This window comes from Pelodiscus sinensis, chromosome 29 (genome assembly GCF_049634645.1).
Source record: "Pelodiscus sinensis isolate JC-2024 chromosome 29, ASM4963464v1, whole genome shotgun sequence".
NCBI classification, from domain to species: domain Eukaryota; kingdom Metazoa; phylum Chordata; order Testudines; family Trionychidae; genus Pelodiscus; species Pelodiscus sinensis.
In genome coordinates, this window is record NC_134739.1 from 9,361,505 (window position 1) to 9,385,929 (window position 24,425).

A 24,425-nucleotide genomic window follows, 5' to 3' on the forward strand; every position below is an offset into this window, starting at 1 on the left:
GGGGAGTGTTCTCGGCGTGCAAGGTGCGGGGGGGGGAGTGTTCTCGGCGTGCAAGGTGCGGGGGGGGGAGTGTTCTCGGCGTGCAAGGTGCGGGGGGGGGAGTGTTCTCGGCGTGCAAGGTGCGGGGGGGGGAGTGTTCTCGGCGTGCAAGGTGCGGGGGGGGAGTGTTCTCGGCGTGCAAGGTGCGGGGGGGGGGGAGTGTTCTCGGCGTGCAAGGTGCGGGGGGGGGAGCGTTCTCGGCGTGCAAGGTGCGGGGGGGGGAGCGTTCTCGGCGTGCAAGGTGCGGGGGGGGGAGCGTTCTCGGCGTGCAAGGTGCGGGGGGGGGGAGCGTTCTCGGCGTGCAAGGTGCGGGGGGGGGAGTGTTCTCGGCGTGCAAGGTGCGGGGGGGGAGTGTTCTCGGCGTGCAAGGTGCGGGGGGGGGAGTGTTCTCGGCGTGCAAGGTGCGGGGGGGGGAGTGTTCTCGGCGTGCAAGGTGCGGGGGGGGGAGTGTTCTCGGCGTGCAAGGTGCGGGGGGGGAGCGTTCTCGGCGTGCAAGGTGCGGGGGGGGGAGCGTTCTCGGCGTGCAAGGTGCGGGGGGGGGGAGTGTTCTCGGCGTGCAAGGTGCGGGGGGGGGAGTGTTCTCGGCGTGCAAGGTGCGGGGGGGGAGAGTTCTCGGCGTGCAAGGTGCGGGGGGGGAGCGTTCTCGGCGTGCAAGGTGCGGGGGGGGGAGCGTTCTCGGCGTGCAAGGTGCGGGGGGGGGGAGCGTTCTCGGCGTGCAAGGTGCGGGGGGGGGAGCGTTCTCGGCGTGCAAGGTGCGGGGGGGGGAGCGTTCTCGGCGTGCAAGGTGCGGGGGGGGGAGCGTTCTCGGCGTGCAAGGTGCGGGGGGGGAGCGTTCTCGGCGTGCAAGGTGCGGGGGGGGAGCGTTCTCGGCGTGCAAGGTGCGGGGGGGGAGCGTTCTCGGCGTGCAAGGTGCGGGGGGGGAGCGTTCTCGGCGTGCAAGGTGCGGGGGGGGGAGCGTTCTCGGCGTGCAAGGTGCGGGGGGGGGAGCGTTCTCGGCGTGCAAGGTGCGGGGGGGGAGCGTTCTCGGCGTGCAAGGTGCGGGGGGGGGAGCGTTCTCGGCGTGCAAGGTGCGGGGGGGGGAGCGTTCTCGGCGTGCAAGGTGCGGGGGGGGAGCGTTCTCGGCGTGCAAGGTGCGGGGGGGGGAGCGTTCTCGGCGTGCAAGGTGCGGGGGGGGAGCGTTCTCGGCGTGCAAGGTGCGGGGGGGGGAGCGTTCTCGGCGTGCAAGGTGCGGGGGGGGAGCGTTCTCGGCGTGCAAGGTGCGGGGGGGGGAGTGTTCTCGGCGTGCAAGGTGCGGGGGGGGGGAGTGTTCTCGGCGTGCAAGGTGCGGGGGGGGGAGTGTTCTCGGCGTGCAAGGTGCGGGGGGGGAGTGTTCTCGGCGTGCAAGGTGCGGGGGGGGGGAGCGTTCTCGGCGTGCAAGGTGCGGGGGGGGGAGCGTTCTCGGCGTGCAAGGTGCGGGGGGGGGGAGCGTTCTCGGCGTGCAAGGTGCGGGGGGGGGAGCGTTCTCGGCGTGCAAGGTGCGGGGGGGGGAGCGTTCTCGGCGTGCAAGGTGCGGGGGGGGAGCGTTCTCGGCGTGCAAGGTGCGGGGGGGGAGCGTTCTCGGCGTGCAAGGTGCGGGGGGGGAGCGTTCTCGGCGTGCAAGGTGCGGGGGGGGAGCGTTCTCGGCGTGCAAGGTGCGGGGGGGGGGAGCGTTCTCGGCGTGCAAGGTGCGGGGGGGGGAGTGTTCTCGGCGTGCAAGGTGCGGGGGGGGAGTGTTCTCGGCGTGCAAGGTGCGGGGGGGGAGTGTTCTCGGCGTGCAAGGTGCGGGGGGGGAGCGTTCTCGGCGTGCAAGGTGCGGGGGGGGGAGCGTTCTCGGCGTGCAAGGTGCGGGGGGGGGAGCGTTCTCGGCGTGCAAGGTGCGGGGGGGGGAGCGTTCTCGGCGTGCAAGGTGCGGGGGGGGAGCGTTCTCGGCGTGCAAGGTGCGGGGGGGGGAGCGTTCTCGGCGTGCAAGGTGCGGGGGGGGGAGCGTTCTCGGCGTGCAAGGTGCGGGGGGGGGGGAGTGTTCTCGGCGTGCAAGGTGCGGGGGGGGGGAGTGTTCTCGGCGTGCAAGGTGCGGGGGGGGAGTGTTCTCGGCGTGCAAGGTGCGGGGGGGGTGTTCTCGGCGTGCAAGGTGCGGGGGGGGAGTGTTCTCGGCGTGCAAGGTGCGGGGGGGGGGAGTGTTCTCGGCGTGCAAGGTGCGGGGGGGGAGCGTTCTCGGCGTGCAAGGTGCGGGGGGGGAGAGTTCTCGGCGTGCAAGGTGCGGGGGGGGAGAGTTCTCGGCGTGCAAGGTGCGGGGGGGGAGCGTTCTCGGCGTGCAAGGTGCGGGGGGGGGAGCGTTCTCGGCGTGCAAGGTGCGGGGGGGGAGCGTTCTCGGCGTGCAAGGTGCGGGGGGGGAGCGTTCTCGGCGTGCAAGGTGCGGGGGGGGAGCGTTCTCGGCGTGCAAGGTGCGGGGGGGGAGCGTTCTCGGCGTGCAAGGTGCGGGGGGGGAGCGTTCTCGGCGTGCAAGGTGCGGGGGGGGAGCGTTCTCGGCGTGCAAGGTGCGGGGGGGGAGCGTTCTCGGCGTGCAAGGTGCGGGGGGGGGAGCGTTCTCGGCGTGCAAGGTGCGGGGGGGGGAGCGTTCTCGGCGTGCAAGGTGCGGGGGGGGAGCGTTCTCGGCGTGCAAGGTGCGGGGGGCGGAGCGTTCTCGGCGTGCAAGGTGCGGGGGGGGGAGCGTTCTCGGCGTGCAAGGTGCGGGGGGGGGAGCGTTCTCGGCGTGCAAGGTGCGGGGGGGGAGCGTTCTCGGCGTGCAAGGTGCGGGGGGGGAGCGTTCTCGGCGTGCAAGGTGCGGGGGGGGAGCGTTCTCGGCGTGCAAGGTGCGGGGGGGGAGCGTTCTCGGCGTGCAAGGTGCGGGGGGGGAGCGTTCTCGGCGTGCAAGGTGCGGGGGGGGGAGCGTTCTCGGCGTGCAAGGTGCGGGGGGGGGGAGCGTTCTCGGCGTGCAAGGTGCGGGGGGGGGAGCGTTCTCGGCGTGCAAGGTGCGGGGGGGGGAGCGTTCTCGGCGTGCAAGGTGCGGGGGGGGGAGCGTTCTCGGCGTGCAAGGTGCGGGGGGGGAGCGTTCTCGGCGTGCAAGGTGCGGGGGGGGGAGAGTTCTCGGCGTGCAAGGTGCGGGGGGGGGAGCGTTCTCGGCGTGCAAGGCGGGGGGGGGAGCGTTCTCGGCGTGCAAGGTGCGGGGGGGGGAGCGTTCTCGGCGTGCAAGGTGCGGGGGGGGAGCGTTCTCGGCGTGCAAGGTGCGGGGGGGGAGCGTTCTCGGCGTGCAAGGTGCGGGGGGGGAGCGTTCTCGGCGTGCAAGGTGCGGGGGGGGGAGCGTTCTCGGCGTGCAAGGTGCGGGGGGGGGGAGCGTTCTCGGCGTGCAAGGTGCGGGGGGGGGAGCGTTCTCGGCGTGCAAGGTGCGGGGGGGGAGCGTTCTCGGCGTGCAAGGTGCGGGGGGGGGGAGCGTTCTCGGCGTGCAAGGTGCGGGGGGGGAGCGTTCTCGGCGTGCAAGGTGCGGGGGGGGGAGCGTTCTCGGCGTGCAAGGTGCGGGGGGGGAGCGTTCTCGGCGTGCAAGGTGCGGGGGGGGAGCGTTCTCGGCGTGCAAGGTGCGGGGGGGGAGCGTTCTCGGCGTGCAAGGTGCGGGGGGGGGGAGCGTTCTCGGCGTGCAAGGTGCGGGGGGGGGAGCGTTCTCGGCGTGCAAGGTGCGGGGGGGGGGGAGCGTTCTCGGCGTGCAAGGTGCGGGGGGGGGAGCGTTCTCGGCGTGCAAGGTGCGGGGGGGGGGAGCGTTCTCGGCGTGCAAGGTGCGGGGGGGGGGAGCGTTCTCGGCGTGCAAGGTGCGGGGGGGGGGAGCGTTCTCGGCGTGCAAGGTGCGGGGGGGGGGAGCGTTCTCGGCGTGCAAGGTGCGGGGGGGGGGAGTGTTCTCGGCGTGCAAGGTGCGGGGGGGGGAGTGTTCTCGGCGTGCAAGGTGCGGGGGGGGGAGTGTTCTCGGCGTGCAAGGTGCGGGGGGGGGAGTGTTCTCGGCGTGCAAGGTGCGGGGGGGGGGAGTGTTCTCGGCGTGCAAGGTGCGGGGGGGGGAGTGTTCTCGGCGTGCAAGGTGCGGGGGGGGAGTGTTCTCGGCGTGCAAGGTGCCGGGGGGGGGAGTGTTCTCCGCGTGCAAGGTGCGGGGGGGGGGAGTGTTCTCGGCGTGCAAGGTGCGGGGGGGGGGAGTGTTCCCGGCGTGCAAGGTGCGGGGGGGGGGGAGTGTTCCCGGCGTGCAAGGTGCGGGGGGGGGGGAGTGTTCCCGGCGTGCAAGGTGCGGGGGGGGGAGCGTTCCCGGCGTGCAAGGTGCGGGGGGGGGGAGCGTTCCCGGCGTGCAAGGTGCGGGGGGGGGAGCGTTCTCGGCGTGCAAGGTGCGGGGGGGGGAGCGTTCTCGGCGTGCAAGGTGCGGGGGGGGAGCGTTCTCGGCGTGCAAGGTGCGGGGGGGGGGAAGCGTTCTCGGCGTGCAAGGTGCGGGGGGGGAAGCGTTCTCGGCGTGCAAGGTGCCGGGGGGGGAGCGTTCTCCGGGTGCGGGGGGGGGAGCGTTCTCCGCGTGCAGGGTGCGGGGGGGGGGACCTGGGTTCTCCGCCTGCAAGGTTCCGGGGGGGGAGTGTTCGCTGCCTGCAAGGTCGGGGGGGGAGTGTTCGCTGCCTGCAAGGTCGGGGGGGGGAGTGTTCTCCGCCTTCCAGGTTCCGGGGGAGGGGAGTGTTCTCCGCCTGCAGGGGTGCCGCGGGAAGGGGGAGCAGCGTTCTCCGCCTGCAAGGTGTCGGTGGGGGGGCAGCAGCGTTCTCCGCCTGGAAGGTGCCGGGGAGCAGGTAGCAGCGTTCTCCACCTGCAAGGTGCCGTTGGGGGGAGCAGCGTTCTCCGCCTACATGGTTCCGGGTGGGGGGTAGCAGCGTTCTCCGCCTGCAAGGTGCGGGGGGGAGCAGCGTTCTCCGCCTGCAAGGTGCTGGGGGGCGAGCAGCGTTCTCCGCCTGCAAGGTGCCGGTGGGGGGTAGTGTTCTCTGCCTGGAAGGTCCTGGGGGGGAGCAGCGTTCTCTGCCTGCAATGTGCCGGGGAGCGGGGAGCAGCGTTCGCCGCCTTCAAGGTCGGGGGGGAGTGTTCTCCGCCTGCAAGGTGCCGGGGGGGGGGGGAGTGTTCTCCGCCTGCAAGGTGTGTGGGGGAGGGTGTTCTCCACCTGCAAGTTGCGGGGAGGGGGGGAGTGTTCTCGGCCGGGAAGGTGCTCGTGGGTGGGACAGAGTGTTCTCCGCCTGCAAAGTGCGGGGGTGGGGCAGAGTGTTCTCCGCTTGCAAGGTGCCGGGGGGGGAGCAGCGTTCTCCACCTGCAAGGTGCTGGGGGGAGAGCCTTTTCCACCTGTAAGGTGCGGGGGGGGGGGTGGAGTGTTCTCTGCCTGCAAGGTGCGGGGGGGGGGAGTGTTCTCCGCCTGCAAGGTGCCGGGGTGGGGGGAGCAGCGTTCTCCGCCTGCAAGGTGCGGCGTTCTCCGCCTGCAAGGTGCGGGGGGGGGAGTGTTCTCTGCCTGCAAGGTGCGGGGGGGGGGAGTGTTCTCTGCCTGCAAGGTGCCGGGGGGGGAGCAGCGTTCTCCGCCTGCAAGGTGCGGGGGGGGGAGTGTTCTCTGCCTGCAAGGTGCGGGGGGGGGAGTGTTCTCTGCCTGCAAGGTGCGGGGGGGGAGTGTTCTCCGCCTGCAAGGTGCGGGGGGGGGAGTGTTCTCCGCGTGCAAGGTGCAGGGGGGGAGTGTTCTCCGCGTGCAAGGTGCCGGGGGGGGGGGAGCAGCGTTCTCCAACTGCAAGGTGCCCGGGGGGGAGCAGCGTTCTCCGCCTGCATGGTGCGGGGGGGGGAGTGTTCTCTGCCTGCAAGGTGCGGGGGGGGGGGGGTGGAGTGTTCTCTGCCTGCAAGGTGCGGGGGGGGAGTGTTCTCCGCCTGCAAGGTGCCGGGGGGGGGAGCAGCGTTCTCCAACTGCAAGGTGCCGGGGGGGGGGAGCAGCGTTCTCCGCCTGCAAGGTGCAGGGGGGGGAGTGTTCTCTGCCTGCAAGGTGCGGGGGGGGAGTGTTCTCTGCCTGCAAGGTGCGGGGGGGGGAGTGTTCTCCGCCTGCAAGGTGCGGGGGGGGAGTGTTCTCCGCGTGCAAGGTGCAGGGGGGGAGTGTTCTCCGCGTGCAAGGTGCAGGGGGGGGAGCGTTCTCGGCGTGCAAGGTGCAGGGGGGGGGAGCGTTCTCGGCGTGCAAGGTGCGGGGGGGGGGACCTGGGTTCTCCGCCTGCAAGGTTCCGGGGGGGGAGTGTTCGCTGCCTGCAAGGTCGCGGGGGGAGTGTTCTCCGCCTTCCAGGTTCCGGGGGAGGGGAGCGTTCTCCGCCTGCAGGGTGCCGCGGGAAGGGGGAGCAGCGTTCTCCGCCTGCAAGGTGTCGGGGGGGGGGGGCAGCAGCGTTCTCCGCCTGGAAGGTGCCGGGGGGAGGTAGCAGCGTTCTCCGCCTGCAAGGTGCCGGGGGGGGGGGAGTAGCGTTCTCCGTCTACATGGTTCCGGGTGGGGGGTAGCAGCGTTCTCCGCCTGCAAGGTGCGGGGGGGGGGGTAGCAGCGTTCTCCGCCTACAAGGTGTGGGGGGGAGCAGCGTTCTCCGCCTGCAAAGTGCTGGGGGCGAGCAGCGTTCTCCGCTTGCAAGGTGCCGGTGGGGGGTAGTGTTCTCTGCCTGGAAGGTCCTGGGGGGGAGCAGCGTTCTCTGCCTGCAATGTGCCGGGGAGGGGGGAGCAGCGTTCGCCGCCTTCAAGGTCGGTGGGGAGTGTTCTCCGCCTGCAAGGTGCGTGGGGGAGGGTGTTCTCCACCTGCAAGGTGCGGGGGGGGGGGGCAATGTTCTCTGCCTGGAAGGTGCTCGGGGGGAGCAGCGTTCTCCGACTGCAAGGTGCGAGGGGGGTCTCGGCCTGCAAGGTGCGGGGGTGGGACAGAGTGTTCTCCGCCTGCAAAGTGCGGGGGAGGGGGGGGCAGAGTGTTCTCCGCTTGCAAGGTGCCGGGGGGGGGAGCAGCGTTCTCCGCTTGCAAGGTGCCGGGGGGGGGGGGTAGCAGCGTTCTCCGCCTGGAAGGTGCTGGGGGGAGAGCCTTTTCCACCTGTAAGGTGCGGGGGGGCGGGGGAGTGTTTTCCGCCTGCAAGGTGCGGGGGGGGAGTGTTCTCCTACTGCAAGGTGCGGGGGGAAGCAGCGTTCTCCGCCTGCAAGGTGCCGGGGGGGGGAGCAGCGTTCTCCGCCTGCAAGGTGCTGGGGGGAGAGCCTTTTCCACCTGTAAGGTGCGGGGGGGCGGGGGAGTGTTTTCCGCCTGCAAGGTGCCGGGGTGGGGGAGCAGCGTTCTCCACCTGCAAGGTGCCGGGGGGGGGGGGGGGTAGCAGCGTTCTCCGCCTGGAAGGTGCTGGGGGGGGGTGGAGTGTTCTCTGCCTGCAAGGTGCGGGGGGGGGAGTGTTCTCTGCCTGCAAGGTGCGGGGGGGGGAGTGTTCTCTGCCTGCAAGGTGCGGGGGGGGGAGTGTTCTCCGCCTGCAAGGTGCGGGGGGGGAGCAGCGTTCTCCGCCTGCAAGGTGCCTTGGGGGGGGAGTATCGTTCTCTGCCTGCAAGGTGCCAGGGGGAGAGCCTTTTCCACCTGCAAGGTGCGGGGGGGGAGTGTTCTCCTACTGCAAGGTGCGGGGGGAAGCAGCGTTCTCCGCCTGCAAGGTGCCGGGGGGGGGAGCAGCGTTCTCCGCCTGCAAGGTGCCTTGGGGGGGGAGCATCGTTCTCTGCCTGCAAGGTACCAGGGGGAGAGCCTTTTCCACCTGCAAGGTGCGGGAGGCGGGGGAGTGTTCTCCTACTGCAAGGTGCGGGGGGAAGCAGCGTTCTCCGCCTGCAAGGTGCCGGGGGGGGGAGCAGCGTTCTCCGCCTGCAAGGTGCCGGGGGGGGGAGCAGCGTTCTCCACCTGCAAGGTGCCGGGGGGGGGGGGGTAGCAGCGTTCTCCGCCTGGAAGGTGCTGGGGGGAGAGCCTTTTCCACCTGTAAGGTGCGGGGGGGCGGGGGAGTGTTTTCCGCCTGCAAGGTGCCGGGGTGGGGGAGCAGCGTTCTCCACCTGCAAGGTGCCGGGGGGGGGGGGGGGGGTAGCAGCGTTCTCCGCCTGGAAGGTGCTGGGGGGGGGGTGGAGTGTTCTCTGCCTGCAAGGTGCGGGGGGGGAGTGTTCTCTGCCTGCAAGGTGCGGGGGGGGGAGTGTTCTCTGCCTGCAAGGTGCGGGGGGGGGGAGTGTTCTCCGCCTGCAAGGTGCGGGGGGGGGAGCAGCGTTCTCCGCCTGCAAGGTGCCTTGGGGGGGGAGTATCGTTCTCTGCCTGCAAGGTGCCAGGGGGAGAGCCTTTTCCACCTGCAAGGTGCGGGGGGGGGAGTGTTCTCCTACTGCAAGGTGCGGGGGAAGCAGCGTTCTCCGCCTGCAAGGTGCCGGGGGGGGGGAGCAGCGTTCTCCGCCTGCAAGGTGCCTTGGGGGGGGGAGCATCGTTCTCTGCCTGCAAGGTACCAGGGGGAGAGCCTTTTCCACCTGCAAGGTGCGGGAGGCGGGGGAGTGTTCTCCGCCTGCAAGGTGCCTTGGCGGGGGAGCATCGTTCTCCACCTGCAAGGTGGCAGGGGGAGAGCCTTTTCCAACTGCAAGGTGCGGGGGGGGGGGGAGTGTTCTCCGCCTGCAAGGTGCGGGGGGGGGGGAGCAGCTTTCTCCGCCTGCAAGGTTCCGGGGGGGGAACCAGCGTTCTCCGCCTGCAAGGTGCTGGGGGGAAGCAGCGTTCTCCGCCTGCAAGGTGCGGGGGGAAGCAGCGTTCTCCGCCTGCAAGGTGCCGGGGGGGGGCGTGTTCTCCGCCTGCAAGGTGCCGGGGGGGGGGGGGAACCAGGGTTCTTCGCCTGCAAGGTGCCGGGGAGGGGGAGAGTTCTCCGTCTGCAAGGTGCGGGGGTGGGACAGAGTGTTCTCCGCCTGCAAGGTGCGGGGGGGGGGAGTGTTGTCCGCCTGCAAGGTGCGGGGGGGGGGGAGTGTTCTCCGCCTGCAAGGTGCGGGGGGGGGGGAGTGTTCTCCGCCTGCAAGGTGCGGGGGGGGGGAGTGTTCTCCGCCTGCAAGGTGCCGGGGGGGGGCGTGTTCTCCGCCTGCAAGGTGCCGGGGGGGGGGGGGAACCAGGGTTCTCCGCCTGCAAGGTGCCGGGGGGGGGGCGTGTTCTCCGTCTGCAGGGTGCCGGGGGGGGGTGTTTCTCCGCCTGCAAGGTGCCGGGGGGGGAACCAGCGTTCTCCGCCTGCAAGGTGCTGGGGGGGGAGTGTTCTCCGCCTGCAAGGTGCCAGGGGGAGAGCCTTTTCCAACTGCAAGGTGCGGGGCGGGGAGTGTTCTCCGCCTGGAAGGTGCGAGGGAGGGAGTATTCTCCGCCTGCAAGGTGCGGGGGGGGGGAGTGTTCTCCGCCTGCAAGGTGCGGGGGGGGGGGGAGTGTTCTCCGCCTGCAAGGTGCGGGGCGGGGGGAGTGTTCTCCGCCTGCAAGGTGCGGGGGGGGGGAGTGTTCTCCACCTGCAAGGTGCCGTGGGGGGGGGAACCAGGGTTCTTCGCCTGCAAGGTGCCGGGGAGGGGGAGAGTTCTCCGTCTGCAAGGTGCCGGGGGGTGGGGTTTCTCCGCCTACATGGTTCCGGCGGGGGGGCAGAAGCGCTGTCTGCCTGCAAGGCTCCGGGGGAGCTGGAGCAGGGTTCTCCGCCTGCAAAGTGCTGGGGGGGGTAGCAGCATTCTCCGCCTAGAAGGTGCCGGGGCGGGGATCAGCGTTCTCCGTCTGCAGGGTGCCGGGGGGGGGGTGTTTCTCCGCCTGCAAGGTGCCGGGGGGGGGAGCAGCGTTCTCCGCCTGCAAGGTGCGGGAGGGGGGAGTGTTCAACGCCTGCAAGGTTCCGGGGGGGAGTGTTCGCTGCCTGAAAGGTGGGGGGGGAGTGTTCTCCGCCTGCCAGGTTCCGGGGGAGGGGAGTGTTCTCCGTCTGCAAGGTGCCCGGGGGGGAGGGACGCAGCATTTTCCGCATGCAGGGTGCCGGGAGAGGGGGAGCAGCGTTCTCCCCCTGCAAGGTTCCGGAGCGAGGGAGTAGCGTTCTCCTCTTGCAAGGTGTCCGGGGGGGGGGGGGGCAGCAGCGTTCTCCGCCTGCAAAGTGCCGAGGGGGGGAGCAGGGTTCTCCGCCTGCAAGGTTCCGGGGAGAGGGAGCAGCGTTCTCCGCCTGCAAGGTTGGGGGTGCGGGGAGTGTTGTCCGCCTGCATGGTGCCGGGGGGGGGGGGGGAGAGTAATGCTCTCTGCCTGCAAGGTGCCGGTGGGGGGTAGTGTTCTCCGCCTGGAAGGTGCGAGGGAGGGAGTATTCTCGGCCTGCAAGGTGCGGGGGTGGGACAGAGTGTTCTCCGCCTGCAAGGTGCGGGGGGGGGGGGGAGTGTTCTCCGCCTGCAACGTGCGGGGGGGGGGGGAGTGTTCTCCGCCTGCAAGGTGCGGGGTGGGGGAGTGTTCTCCGCCTGCAAGGTGCGGGGAGGGGGAGTGTTCTCCGCCTGCAAGGTGGCGGGGGGGGGGGAACCATGGTTCTTCGCCTGCAAGGTGCCGGGGAGGAGGGAGAGTTCTCCGTCTGCAAGGTGCCGGGGGGGGGGGGTTTCTCCGCCTACATGGTTCCGGCGGGGGGGGCAGAAGCGCTGTCTGCCTGCAAGGCTCCGGGGGAGCTGGAGCAGGGTTCTCCGCCTGCAAAGTGCTGGGGGGGTAGCAGCGTTCTCCGCCTAGAAGGTGCCGGGGCGGGGATCAGCGTTCTCCGTCTGCAGTGTGCCGGGGGGGGGGGGTGTTTCTCCGCCTGCAAGATATGGGGAGGAGCAGCGTTCTCCGCCTGCAAGGTGCCGGTGGGGGAGAGTAGTGCTCTCTGCCTGCAAGGTTCCGGGGGGGGGGGAGCGTTCTCCGCCTGCAAGGTGCCGGGGGGGGAGCAGCGTTCTCCGCCTGCAAGGTGCGGGGGGGGGGTAGTGTTCTCCGCCTGCAAGGTGCGGGGGGTGGGGAGTGTTCTCTGCCTGCAAGGTGCGGGGGTGGGGGAGTGTTCTCCGCCTGCAACGTGCCGGGGGGGGGGAGTGTTCTCCGCCTGCAAGGTGCGGGGGGGGGGAGTGTTCTCCGCCTGCAAGGTGCCGGGGGGGGAGCAGCGTTCTCCGCCTGCAAGGTGCCGGGGGGGGAGCAGCGTTCTCCGCCTGCAAGGTGCGGGAGGGGGGAGTGTTCTCCGACTGCAAGGTGCGGGGGGGGGAGTGTTCTCCTCCTGCAAGGTGCCGGGGGGGGGAGCAGCGTTCTCCGCCTGCAGGGTGCCGGGGGGGGGAGCAGCGTTCTCCGCCTGCAAGGTGCGGGGGTGGGGAGTGTTCTCCGCCTGCAACGTGCCGGGGGGGGGGAGTGTTCTCCGCCTGCAAGGTGCCGGGGGGGGAGCAGCGTTCTCCGCCTGCAAGGTGCGGGAGGGGGGAGTGTTCTCCGCCTGCAAGGTGCGGGGGGGGGGAGTGTTCTCCTCCTGCAAGGTGCCGGGGGGGGAGCAGCGTTCTCCGCCTGCAAGGTGCCGGGGGGGGGAGCAGCGTTCTCCGCCTGCAAGGTGCGGGAGGGGGGAGTGTTCTCCGCCTGCAAGTTGCGGGGGGGGGAGTGTTCTCCGCCTGCAAGGTGCCGGGGGGGGAGCAGCGTTCTCCGCCTGCAAGGTGCCGGGGGGGGGGGAGCAGCGTTCTCCGCCTGCAAGGTGCGGGAGGGGGGAGTGTTCAACGCCTGCAAGGTTCCGGGGGGGGAGTGTTCGCTGCCTGAAAGGTGGGGGGGGAGTGTTCTCCGCCTGCCAGGTTCCGGGGGAGGGGAGTGTTCTCCGACTGCAAGGTGCCCGGGGGGGAGGGACGCAGCATTCTCCGCATGCAGGGTGCCGGGGAGAGGGGGAGCAGCGTTCTCCCCCTGCAAGGTTCCGGAGCGAGGGAGTAGCGTTCTCCTCTTGCAAGGTGTCCGGGGGGGGGGGGGGGCAGCAGCGTTCTCCGCCTGCAAAGTGCCGAGGGGGGGGAGCAGGGTTCTCCGCCTGCAAGGTTCCGGGGAGAGGGAGCAGCGTTCTCCGCCTGCAAGGTTGGGGGTGGGGGAGTGTTGTCCGCCTGCATGGTGCCGGGGGGGGGGGGGAGAGTTATGCTCTCTGCCTGCAAGGTGCCGGTGGGGGGTAGTGTTCTCCGCCTGGAAGGTGCGAGGGAGGGAGTATTCTCGGCCTGCAAGGTGCGGGGGTGGGACAGAGTGTTCTCCGCCTGCAAGGTGCGGGGGGGGGGGGGGAGTGTTCTCCGCCTGCAAGGTGCGGGGGGGGGGGGGGAGTGTTCTCCGCCTGCAAGGTGCAGGGGGGGGAGTGTTCTCCGCCTGCAAGGTGCAGGGGGGGGAGTGTTCTCCGCCTGCAAGGTGCGGGGGGGGGAGTGTTCTCCGCCTGCAAGGTGCAGGGGGGGGGAGTGTTCTCCGCCTGCAAGGTGCGGGGGGGGGGGGAGTGTTCTCCGCCTGCAAGGTGCGGGGGGGGGGGAGTGTTCTCCGCCTGCAAGGTGGCGGGGGGGGGGAACCAGGGTTCTTCGCCTGCAAGGTGCCGGGGAGGAGGGAGAGTTCTCCGTCTGCAAGGTGCCGGGGGGGGGGGGGGTTTCTCCGCCTACATGGTTCCGGCGGGGGGGCAGAAGCGCTGTCTGCCTGCAAGGCTCCGGGGGAGCTGGAGCAGGGTTCTCCGCCTGCAAAGTGCTGGGGGGGGTAGCAGCGTTCTCCGCCTAGAAGGTGCCAGGGGCGGGGATCAGCGTTCTCCGTCTGCAGGGTGCCGGGGGGGGGGGGGTGTTTCTCCGCCTGCAAGATGTGGGGGGGAGCAGCGTTCTCTGCCTGCAAGGTGCCGGTGGGGGAGAGTAGTGCTCTCTGCCTGCAAGGTTCCGGGGGCGGGGGAAGCGTTCTCCGCCTGCAAGGTGCCGGGGGGGGAGCAGCGTTCTCCGCCTGCAAGGTGCGGGGGGGGGAGTGTTCTCCGCCTGCAAGGTGCGGGGGGGGGGGATTGTTCTCTGCCTGCAAGGTGCGGGGGTGGGGAGTGTTCTCCGCCTGCAATGTGCGGGGGTGGGCAGTGTTCTCCGCCTGCAAGGTGCCGGGGGGGGGAGTGTTCTCCGCCTGCAAGGTGCGGGGGGGGGGGGAGTGTTCTCCACCTGCAAGGTGCGGGGGGGGGGGGTGTTCTCCGCCTGGAAGGTGCGGGGGGGGGAGTGTTCGCCGCCTGCAAGATGCCGGGGAGGAGCAGAGTTCGCCGCATGCCAGGTTCCGGGGTGAGGGGAGTGTTCTCCGCCTGCAGGGTGCCGGGGGAGGGGGAGCAGCGGTCTCTGCCTGCAAGGTGCTGGGAGGGGGGGAGAGCAGCGTTCTCCTCCTGCAAGGTGTCGTGGGGGGGGCAGCAGCGTTCTCCGCCTACATGGTTCTGGGGGAGAGGGAGCAGCGTTCTCCACCTGCAAGGTTCGGGAAGGGGGGGGAGTGGTCTCCGTGTGCCTGGTGCGGGGGGGGAAGTGTTCTCCACGTGCAAGGTGCGGGGGGGGGGGAGCGTTCTCCACCTGCAAGGTGCCGGGGAGGGGGAACAGGGTTCTCCGTCTGCAAGGTGCCGGGGTGGGGGGTTTCTCCGCCTACATGGTTCCGGGTGTGGGTAGAAGCGCGCTCTGCCTGCAAGGTTCCGGGGGAGCTGGAGCAGGGTTCTCCGCCTGCAAAGTGCTGGGGGGGGTAGCAGCGTTCTCCGCCTAGAAGGTGCCAGGGGCGGGGATCAGCGTTCTCCGTCTGCAGGGTGCCGGGGGGGCGGGTTTCTCCGCCTGCAAGATGTGGGGGGGAGCAGCGTTCTCCGCCTGCAAGGTCCCGGGGGGGGAGAGTAGTGCTCTCTTCCTGCAAGGTTCCGGGGGGGGAGCTTTCTCCGCCTTCAAAGTGCCTGGGGGGGGGAGCAGCGTTCTCCGCCTGCAATTTGTGAGGGGGGGAGAGTTCGCCGCCTCCATGGTGCGGGGGGGGGGGTAGTGTTCTCCGCCTGCAAGGTACTGAGGGAGGGGGAGCAGCGGTCTCTGCCTGCAAGGTGCTGGAAGGGGGGGGAGAGCAGCGTGCTCCACCTGCAAGGTGCCGGGGAGAGGGAGTAGCGTTCTCCTCCTGCAAGGTGTCGTGGGGGGGCAGCAGCGTTCTCCGCCTACATGGTTCCGGGGGGGGGGGTTAGCAGCGTTCTCTGCCTGCAAGGTGCCGGGGGACGGGGAGCAGCGTTCTCCACCTGCAAGGTTCGGGGGGGGGGAGTGGTCTCCGTGTGCCAGGTGCGGGGGGGGGGAAGCGTTCTCCACGTGCAAGGTGCGGGGGGGGGAGTGTTCTCCGCCTGCAATTTGTGAGGGGGGGAGAGTTCGCCGCCTCCATGGTGCGGGGGGGGGTAGTGTTCTCTGCCTGCAAGGTGCCGGTGGGGGGTAGTGTTCTCTGCCTGCAAAGTGCCGGTGGGGGTAGTGTTCTCTGCCTGGAAGGTGCTCGGGGGGAGCAGCGTTCTCTGCCTGGAAGGTGCTCGGGGGGAGCAGCGTTCTCTGCCTGCAATGTGCCGGGGAGGGGGGAGCAGTGTTCTCCGCCTGCAAGGTGCGGGGGGGGAGCAGCGTTCTCCACCTGCCTGGTGCCGGGGGGGGAGGAGCGTTCTCCGCCTGCCTGGTGCCGGGGGGGGGAGGAGCATTCTACGCCTGCTAGGTGTCGGGGGGGGGGGAGGAGTGTTCGCTGCCTGCAAAGTGGTGTGCGGGGAAGTGTTCTCCGCCTGCAAGGTGCTGGGAGGTGGGGAGCGTTCTCCTCCTGCGAGGGGCCGGAGGGGGGAGGCTGTTCTCCGCCTGCAAGGTGCTGGGGGGGGGGGCAGCGTTCTCCGCCTGCAAGGTGCCTGGGAGAGCGAGTAGCGTTCTCCGCCTGCAAGGTGCCGGTGGGGGGTAGTGTTCTTCGCCTGGAAGGTCCTGGGGGGGGAGCAGCGTTCCCTGCCTGCAATGTGCCGGGGAGGGGGGGAGCAGTGTTCTCCACCTGCAAGGTGCCGTGGGGAGAGCCTTCTCCACCTGTAAGGTGCGGGGGGGGGGGGTGTTCTCCGCCTGCCTGGTGCCGGGGGGGGAGGGAGCAGCGTTCTCCGCCTGCAAGGTGCGGGGGGGAGTGTTCTCCGTCTGCATGGTGCTGGGAGGCGAGGAGCGTTCTCTTCCTGCGAGGTGCCGGGGGGGGGAGTTTTCTCCGCCTGCAAGGTGCGGTGGGGAGCAGAGTTCGCCGCATGCCAGGTTCCGGGGTGAGGGGAGTGTTCTCCGCCTGCAGGGTGCCGGGGGAGGGGGGAGCAGCGTTCTCCGCCTGCAATGTGCCGGGGATGGGGGAGCAGCGTTCGCCACCTTCAAGGTCGGGGGGGAGTGTTCTCCGCCTGCAAGGTGCGGGGGGGAACAGCATTCTCCGCCTGCCTGGTGCCGGGGGGGGGAGCAGTGTTCTCCGCCTGCAAGGTGTCGGGGGGGGAGCGTTCTCCGCCTGCAAGGTGTCGGGGGGGGGAGTGTTCTCCGTCTGCAAGGTGCTGGGAGGCGAGGGGCGTTCTCCTCCTGCGAGGTGCTGGGGGGGGGGGGGGGAAGCTCGCCACCTGCAAGATGCCGGTGGGGGGAGCAGTGTTCTCCGCCTGCAAGGTGCGGTGGGGAGCAGAGTTCGCCGCATGCCAGGTTCCGGGGTGAGGGGAGTGTTCTCCACCTGCAAGGTGCCGGGGGAGGGGGAGCAGCGTTCTCTGCCTGAAAGGTGCCGGGGGAGCGGGGGGGGAGTGGTCTCCGTGTGCCAGGTGCGGGGGGGGGGAGTGTTCTCCACGTGCAAGGTGCGGGGGGGAGTGTTCTTCGCCTGCAAGGTGCCGGGTGGGGGTTTTCTCCGCCTGCAAGGTGGGGGGGGGGGGGGAGAGCAGCGTTCTCTGCCTGGAAGGTGCCAGGGGCAGGGATCAGAGTTCTCCATCTGCAAGGAGCCAGGGAGGGTGCGTTCTCCGCCTGCAGTGTGTGAGGGGGGTAGTGTTCTCCGCCTGCAAGTTTTGGGGGGGGGGGTGGAGCCTTCTGCGCGTGCAAGGTGCCGGTGGGGTGGGGGGAGCAGCGTTCTCCGCCTGCAAGGTGCCGGGGGGGGGGAGGAGAGAGGGATGCCTGGGCATGGGGGAGCTGTTTGCGGGGCCAGCTGTGTTTAGGAGCGCTGGGGAGCGGAGCGGGGGAGCTCTCCACTGGCCTGGTGCTGGGGCAGAGCTGGGGAAGCGGGTTGGGGCAGGGGGTGGGGGGGAGCTGGATGCTGCTTTTTCCGCCTTGGGCAGCCACATCGTCCGTCTCGTCCTAGCTGGGGCCTTTGGGCAGCAGCCGTCTCTGGGCCTTCAGAGCTGAGCAATCCCAGCTCATCCCCTTGGGCCAGCAGCCTGCCCAGGTCCATGTGGCCCCCACGCCCTGGGTGGCGCCTTTCCTGGCTGTTCCCACCCCCCGCGGTCACGCTGAATCGGGAGGGGCAGCGCCAGCCGTTGGGGTGAGGCCCAGGACTCTGCACTGATCCCCGCGCTGTCCCTACCCTAGGCCAACGATGCCTGCAAGTGCAACGGCTGGAAGAATCCCAACCCGCCCACTGCCCCCCGCATGGACCTGCAGCAGCCTGTGACCAACCTGAGCGAGCTGTGCCGGAGCTGCGGACACGCCCTAGGTACCACCTTGCGCGGGGACCCACGCGGGGGTGCAGGGCTGGAGAGCGGAGGGCGCTGCACTGGCGGGGCTGCCCGGGGGCCTGTCAGACCCTGGCGGGGCTGCGTTCGGTGCTGTGCATGCTTTGAGGCTCGCTGGGGATGTCCCAGCGGCATGGTGCCCTCTCCCCCTAAGCCTCTCCATCGCCTTTGCTGCTCCCCGTCCAGCTGACCACGTGTCCCACCTGGAGAACGTCTCGGAAGAAGAGATCAACCGGCTGCTGGGGATGGTGGTGGATGTGGAAAATCTCTTTATGTCGGTCCACAAAGAGGAAGACACGGACACCAAGCAAGTGTACTTCTACCTGTTCAAGGTGAGGTGGGGAAGCAGCGGCTTAGCTTTGCCTTGGAGCTGCTAGCCGGGCATCTAGGACAAGGTGTCAGCCAGTGTCCCGTCTCTCTAATGTGTCCTATCCACGTGCAGGATAAATTTTGTTCCATGCACCAAGGCATGTGTGGATGTGCACCACCAGTAGAAACATGCTGCTGTCTTTGGGCCCTCCGCTAATCATCTGAGCCACCACCTGAGTGCTCAGCTGAGAGGGGACACTGGTGCAAGCTGAGCCGATGCCTTAACGTCCTGGCCAGTGGCATTGGGGGGGCCTAGGACAGCAGTTCTGACCGTTCCTTGCTGAGCAGGGGGAGCAGGCTGTTCCTGCCCACATGACAGTGGTTTGACCCCCGTGTAGTCGACAAACAGCAAAGGCTTCTAGTTTCCAGCCTCAAATCTGGCGTTTCTCTTCCTGCCTCTGGCCATGCGGGCGCGTTCCAGGGCAGGCTCAGTTGAAGTCAGCTCTGCGGCAGGGCTTCCTGTTTGCCCAGTGGGCACACTCCATGGGCGCCCCCTTCCTTACTCTCCCTTGCCCAGACGCCTTCGCAGTCCATCTCAGCGACAGCATTGCCAGGCCGTGTTCAAGGCGGCCTTCCTCTCCACCTCCGGGCTGCCCCTTTCTGGAGGGGACCTTCGTTATTCCAGCTTCGATAAAAGAGAGCGGCATAGCTGGAGAATTTGTTTCCCCGTGAGGGGAACAGTCTGCACGTGTGTAGCAGCACGTGTTACCCTCTGACTGTGTCTAATTTGTGTAGGACCTGGCGTAAATTATCCCATTTGTGTGTATCCCGCCTGGCAAAGGCTGGAACTCTGAATTCCTGACGCCTTTTTGATTCTGTATCCTGGTGAGCTCAAGCTCCCGGTGTCCATCTTGATGGTCGTTTGTCGTCCTACAAGCAGGGAACAAAATACCTCTCCTAGCCCGCATCTGGCCTTCAATTGTTGAAGTAATAACTGACCCCTTCTGCTTTATTTGTGCTGTAAATGATTATAGAACCATAGAGCTGGAAGAGAGCCCAGGAGGTGGTCCAGTCCAGCCCCCTGCCCAAGGCAGGACCAATCCAATCCCTGTTCACCGGGCCTGTGATGGAGCTAGGAAGAGCAGCTGACAGATTACATGACCAGTGCGGGGAGAGTCTGTGTGTGGGGGGGTCTCTCTTAGGCCTGGGAGTAACCAGTCTGTGTAGGAATCTCAGCCCAGTGGAGTTGCTGATTTTTTACATTGGTTCTGAACCAGGGCTATGTACCCCGGAGGTACACACACATCTTCAGGGTCTGCCAACCCGAAGCCTAATTGTATAACCGGCTACGAACAAAGCACTAGCAAAGTCAATACAAACTAGAATTTCACACACCGCGATCTGCTTGTACTGCTCTGTTAGGAACATCAGTGTGTAGACACTACACGATTCATCGATAAGCCTGGGCTTATTGGTTAGTCTTGAGTGGGATCCGGTGCCTGTGAGCTAGCTTAAAAGGTGGCTCGCCATGAGCACAAGACCTGCCTGCTTCCCCTCTTCCCCCCCCCCCCCCCCCCACACAATGCTGCCTCTGAGAGAGAGGTAGCAGTGTGGAGGGTGAAGGGGGCAGGCTGGAACTGATACGCATGTGGAGCTAACTGGACTATCCAATAGTTGTGTAACCAGTAAGATTTGATGCGGATACACAACTATTCAATTACATGCTATCTAACATCCCTACTCCACGTAATCTACACAGACATCTAAGTACAGGGTTTACATCCCAATTGGTTTATATGGTAAAACGAGACGGTATAAGCGCTGGTTCTGTACTAGGTACTGGGACACTTGTATTTTGGTGTCTGATTTTGTAAGCCACTGGGGGTAGGCAAGACACATCAGCCACCTGAAAGAGGGACAGTAGTCAGGAAAGGTTCAGAGCTGTTGAACGTCTGGCAACCCGCCTCGGGCAGCCCAGCTGCAAGACTGGCTTAGAAGAAGAGTTTTGCTAGAAATGAGGGATGTTAAAATGCTTGTAATTGGATAACTGTGAACTGCTGAAAATTTCAACGGTTACATATGGGGCAGCAGCCAGCTCTCTGAGAGCTGGAACGTACCAGCTCCTGCCTGCCACCCTGCTCCCAGGGAGCCAGCTGCTGCCCTGTGCTGCTGCCTCTGATACAGAGGCAGCAGCATGGGGCGGCAGGAGGCTCCCTCTTGCTGTCCCCCTCCCAGGGAACCGGACCGGGAGGCACATGTAACTGTTTGGGTAACCGATCGGCATGAGTCATTTAAACGGCTGCACACTCACATCCTGCTGGAAACCAGATGTTCCTTCCGCACTGTCCCAAACTGACCCCCCCCCGGGGAATACGTGTCAAGGGAAGGAGTAGGTCATTCGCTAGGTGGTGTAACTCATGCAGCCGGTTAAAGGTACCAGCATGGCACCACGTATGCCAGCGGGGGGTCTGGCCGGCTGCTCCTGGCCTGCATTGCCCCTTTCTGTGGCTGCCGTCAATTTCACCACCCTGCAGCCTCTGGTGCGTGACAGTCCCCTTGCCTCCCCAGCTGCTGAGGAAATGCATCCTGCAGATGAGCCGTCCCGTGGTAGAGGGGTCCCTCGGCAGCCCGCCCTTTGAGAAGCCGAACATCGAGCAGGTAACCCCACGTGCTCTGTGGCGGCCGTCCATGGTCACGGTGACCCCCAACCCCAGTGCCCCCTCTGCTGTGACATGTAGCTGGCCCCCACCGAACGTGTCTACACGGACTCCCCCGCGGGGGAGAGGTGTTGGCATGTTCCCATGGCCTCCTCCAGCCTGATCTTTGTGACTTTTAGCTTCCTGCTGTCGGTTTCCCCTGCCCGGTACCCCTGGTATAACGAGGAGACATTCCCTGCAGCTGGCCGACTCGTTATCCACCCAGGGACTGGCACGGACACGTCACCGCACAGCTGGTGCCTCGGTAGCAAAGCGAGCCGTGTTAGTGCTGGCCCAAGGAAATCCCTGCCCGGGGGCTGGTGCTGGGTGCGTTTTTCTCGTGGAGGTGACTGGCCTGCTGCCCCGCCCCCGGAAGTGGTAGATCTTCGTAAGTCGGAGGGCCGAGGCAGGGAGGGCTCTGGTGTAGCGTGAGGGACGGGGCTGCAGGTGCCCGGAGGGGTCAGACCGGGGTTTGTCTCCCCGGTATCGTCTCCAGGTGTTAGCCAGTGCATCTCCAGCCCTGAGCCGCTGCCCTGACCCTGCCAACGCGCCGTCCTGGGTTCCACGCTCCCTCTCTGCTGCCGCCCCTTGGTCCCGGCTTCACCGCACCGGGCAGGGAGGCTCGTACGGTGACGGGTGACCTGGGAGTTCTTGGAGAATCCGGCCACATGCAGCCCACTACACCGGATCCATAAGCGAGCCTGGGTCTCCGCGGGTCGTCCCGGCCGCTCCCTGCTGCTCCATTTCCTGCCCTGTGTGCTGTGCAGCACGGGGCGGCCTGTAGCCAGGGCCTGCCGGCGGCTCCCCGGATGCTAATCGGGCACCCTGCCCCCACAGGGAGTCTTCAACTTTGTGCAGTACAAGTTCAGCCACCTGCCCCCCAAGGAGCGGCAGACCATGTACGAGCTCTCCAAGATGTTCCTGCTCTGCCTCAACTACTGGAAGCTGGAGACGCCCTCCCAGTTCCGGCAGCGCTCGCAGAACGATGACGTGGCCACCTACAAAGTCAACTACACCCGGTGAGCGCCGGCCAGGGGGCGGGGGCGGGGGCGGGCCCTGTCCCCGCTCGGCCTGCGCCGACCATTCGTTGCAGGCATGGCTAAGGGGGCGTCCTGAGTCTGGGCTTGGACTGGTCTGCTGAGCCACCAGGAGCTCCCCGATCCCGATCTCTCCCGCCTCCCTGCCTGCTGCAGTGACAGTAACCGGGGGTCCTGAGCCTGCCGCATCCTAGGGATGTGAACGGGCACCTGGCTTTAAATGGTTACCTGGGGAGCATCACCGTTAATGCACGGTGCTTACCTGGTGCTTGCGGGCGGCTCCCTGTGGAGGGCTGCTGACTTGGCCTGGGAGGGGGTTCCCCCCCACGGAGGTAAGGGGGGGGCCCTGGCTACAGCGGGGGCTGCTTTAGCCCAACCCAAGTGGGTAGGTGGGGGGGGGCACCCCATCCCCGCTGGGGCAGCTCTCCCTTGCTTGCTTGCTCCACACGCAGAGTGTCCAGACTTTGTTTCCAACACCCTGTGTTTAACCAATTCAAAGGGGTTTTACATCCCTGCCGTGTCTCCAGAGCACCCTCAGCAGCTGCTGCTGCCCCCGGTGGCCTGGCCCGGCGCACCCTTGTGTCCTCGCGGGCCACGGAAGGGCTAATGCTCTTGGCAGCTTGCGCCTGGGCCAGTGTAGCATGTGGGTTGGGGCACCCACGGTGGTTCAGTGCTGTGAAGCCAGTGCGCATTGCCCCGGCTGGCGGGGAGCAATGGTCTTGCTGTCCCTCGCCCTGTCTGGACTGCCACAGCCGCTGCCTCTCTGCCCCCCACCTCCCCACACACACACAGAAGAGGCAGCGGCTGCGAGTCCAGGCGTAGCGCCGGCCCCATGGGGGAGCTGGTGCCAGTGCCGAGGAGCGGGCAGGCCCTTGGGAGTGCTCCCCTTTCTCCCCCCACAGCTGGCTGTGCTACTGCCACGTGCCCCAGAGCTGCGACAGCCTCCCCCGCTGCGAGACCACCCACGTCTTCGGGCGCAGCCTGCTCAAGTCCATTTTCACCGTCACCCGCCGGCAGCTGCTGGAGAAGTTCCGGGTGGAGAAGGACAAGCTGGTGCCCGAGAAGCGGACCCTTATCCTCACCCACTTCCCCAAGTAGGCGGGGCTGGCTGCTGGGGTGGGGGGCTGGGGGGCTGCTGGAGTTCGCTGAGCTCTCCCTGGCTCTGGCCAACCCAGAGGTGAGTGCGAGGTCCCGGGGCATTGCCTGCTGGGTGAGGCTTCTCCCCGTCGGCTACCTACCTCTTCAATTAGGGTTGCCACATGTGGCTGCATCCCCCCCGCTCAGGGTTGGCAGCGCTAATGCAGCCGTGCCAGCTGCTGGCTGACATGGCCCATCACCTGCCCTGCCCAGGTTTCTGTCGATGCTGGAAGAGGAGATCTACGGGGAGAACTCGCCCATCTGGGAATCGGACTTCACCATGCCGGCCACAGAAGGCTCCCAGCTGGTCCCACGCCCAGGTACCTTGCTGGGGAAATGCCCCCCGGCCGCTCGGGCGACCTGGCGGTGGAGCTTACGCCAGCTCCCTTGCACGCACGTGCATTCCTCGCACGGCTGCTGAGGGCCCGTGCAAACGTGCCCTGTTGAGGCCACGTGGGCACTGACCTGAGCTGCGAGCGCAAGTTCTGCTGGCAAAAGGCTCCGTTCTCCTCTCAGCAGCCGTCAGCACCGTCCCCGTGCCCAGCACCCCCATCTTCAGCAAGAAGCTCAGCAGCAGCAGCTCCCTGTCCTCCATGAGCCTGGATGCCAGCGCGGCAGAGCCTGTGCCAGGTGAGGCCAGCCCCAGCCCTGTGCTGTACCCCCCGTGTATCCCTGGGCGGCCCCACCACCTCTGGAACTCTGCACGCCCCGCGTGGGGGGGTCCTCGTGCCTGAGGACCCGGCGTCTGGCCAGCGCCAGCTCCCACCACTCCACAGTGATCCACAGTTACCCTTGAGAGTTCGCACGCTTGCCGGGCTGGGGAAGGGGTCTGGGGAGCGGAAGGGGCTGGGGCGGAGGCAGCTTGTCGCTGGCTGGCTCGGGAGCAGCCCATGCCTGCAACTCTGGCGGCCGTCAGTCACAAGCCGTTCGGCTCAACAGGGGAGCGACAGAGCCATCCTACGACCCCCAGCCTAGGCTGCCTGGGACAGGGCTGTGACCGCTCCCCGGACAGGCAGCCCCACGCCGGACTCTGTGGTGCACCTGGTCGTGCTGCCCTGGTCCCGTCCGTCCTGTAGGCGGTTGAGAGGGGGAGGAGGCTGCTAAGACCCAGCGCCACCGGCTCCCGCGGACCCCCGTCCTCCCGAGCTCTGGCTGCAGTCTCTCTCTGAGGTGGCTACCGTCTCTGTTGCTGGGGGGGGGGGGGGGGTGCTGGGAAGCGAGGGGCCCGTGGCCCTGCCGTAAGCCTCGCTGTCACCGTCCTCTGCCCCCCAAGCAGGCGAGAAGCGGAAGCTGCCGGAGAGCCTGACGCTGGAGGATGCCAAGCGGATCCGGGTCATGGGCGACATCCCCATGGAGCTGGTCAATGAGGTGATGCTGACCATCACGGACCCGGCCGCCATGCTGGGCCCAGAGGTACGTGGCGGGGAGGGCTCCCGTCAGTACCCGCTGGCTGCCCTCTGGGGACAGCGACAGGCCCAGGAATAATCGGAGCTGGCAGCCGCAGGGGAGGGAGGTGTGTAGGGCTGGCTCTGAGGACGAGATGTCACCTCGGTCTCTATGTACCCCCCCCGGCTGGGTGGCAGTGCGCTGGGCCCCGGCCGGGGGAGACTACGTGGTCAGGGCTGTGTGCTTCGCCCTCCCCCCAGACCAGCCTGCTGTCGGCCAACGCGGCGCGGGACGAGACGGCGCGGCTGGAGGAGCGGCGCGGCATCATCGAGTTCCACGTCATCGGCAACGCGCTCTCGCAGAAATCCAACAAGCGCATCCTGATGTGGCTGGTGGGGCTGCAGAACGTCTTCTCCCACCAGCTGCCCCGCATGCCCAAGGAGTACATCACCCGCCTCGTCTTCGACCCGTAGGTGGTGCCGGGAGAGGGGGGGGCTCTGTCACCGTCCCGGCTCGTGGGAAGCGGCTGCTCCGGCGCCAGCGTGACCCCAGCAGCTGGGAGGGTTTTGGGGGGAAGGATCCAGACTCTCGAGCCAGGCTGACACTGGGCTCCAGACCCGCCCGAGTCCCCTAATATTCACTCGGACGCGGCAGTGGCTTGCAGGGCAGGGGAGCGCCAGGATAAGGCGTTAAGGCTGCCCCCCTTTCCCCCCTCCGCTGACCGGCTGTGGCTTCCCCCCCCAGCAAACACAAGACCCTGGCTTTGATCAAGGACGGGCGGGTGATCGGAGGAATCTGCTTCCGGATGTTCCCCACCCAGGGCTTCACGGAGATTGTCTTCTGCGCCGTCACCTCCAACGAGCAAGTGAAGGTGAAGGCCAAACGGCAGCTCGCCTGCGGAGATAGGGGGCAACGGGGCAGGAGAGGCCACAGTGAGGGGCTGCGGGTTGGGATTGGGGAGCCGTGGGTTACCGGGGGCCGTGGGTTGGGATTGGGGAGCCGTGGGTTTCCGGGGGCCGCGGGTTGGGATTGGGGAGCCGTGGGTTTCCGGGGGCTGCGGGTTGGGATTGGGGAGCCGTGGGTTTCCGGGGGCCGAGGGTTGGGATTGGGGAGCCGTGGGTTACCGGGGGCCGCGGGTTGGG

At 68.1% G+C, this 24,425-nt stretch overlaps 1 protein-coding gene across 4 annotated transcripts in view; it reads left to right on the plus strand.

The window, feature by feature from the left end:
* The window catches only part of KAT2A (lysine acetyltransferase 2A), a 30,779-nt gene that overhangs the window by 329 nt on the left and 6,025 nt on the right, over nt 1–24,425 (plus strand). The window contains exons 2-11 of one of the 4 annotated variants that reach the window (XM_075911677.1): nt 16,576–16,699; nt 16,905–17,050; nt 19,596–19,685; nt 20,561–20,742; nt 21,663–21,854; nt 22,111–22,217; nt 22,414–22,527; nt 23,171–23,310; nt 23,544–23,752; nt 24,028–24,154. In XM_075911677.1, coding sequence (XP_075767792.1) covers nt 16,576–16,699; nt 16,905–17,050; nt 19,596–19,685; nt 20,561–20,742; nt 21,663–21,854; nt 22,111–22,217; nt 22,414–22,527; nt 23,171–23,310; nt 23,544–23,752; nt 24,028–24,154 — 1,431 coding nt within the window. Of the gene's footprint in view, nt 1–16,575; nt 16,700–16,904; nt 17,051–19,595; nt 19,686–20,560; nt 20,743–21,662; nt 21,855–22,110; nt 22,218–22,413; nt 22,528–23,170; nt 23,311–23,543; nt 23,753–24,027; nt 24,155–24,425 lie in introns of those variants that run through there. The other 3 variants (XM_075911678.1, XM_075911680.1, XM_075911681.1) reach the window with 3 other exon arrangements.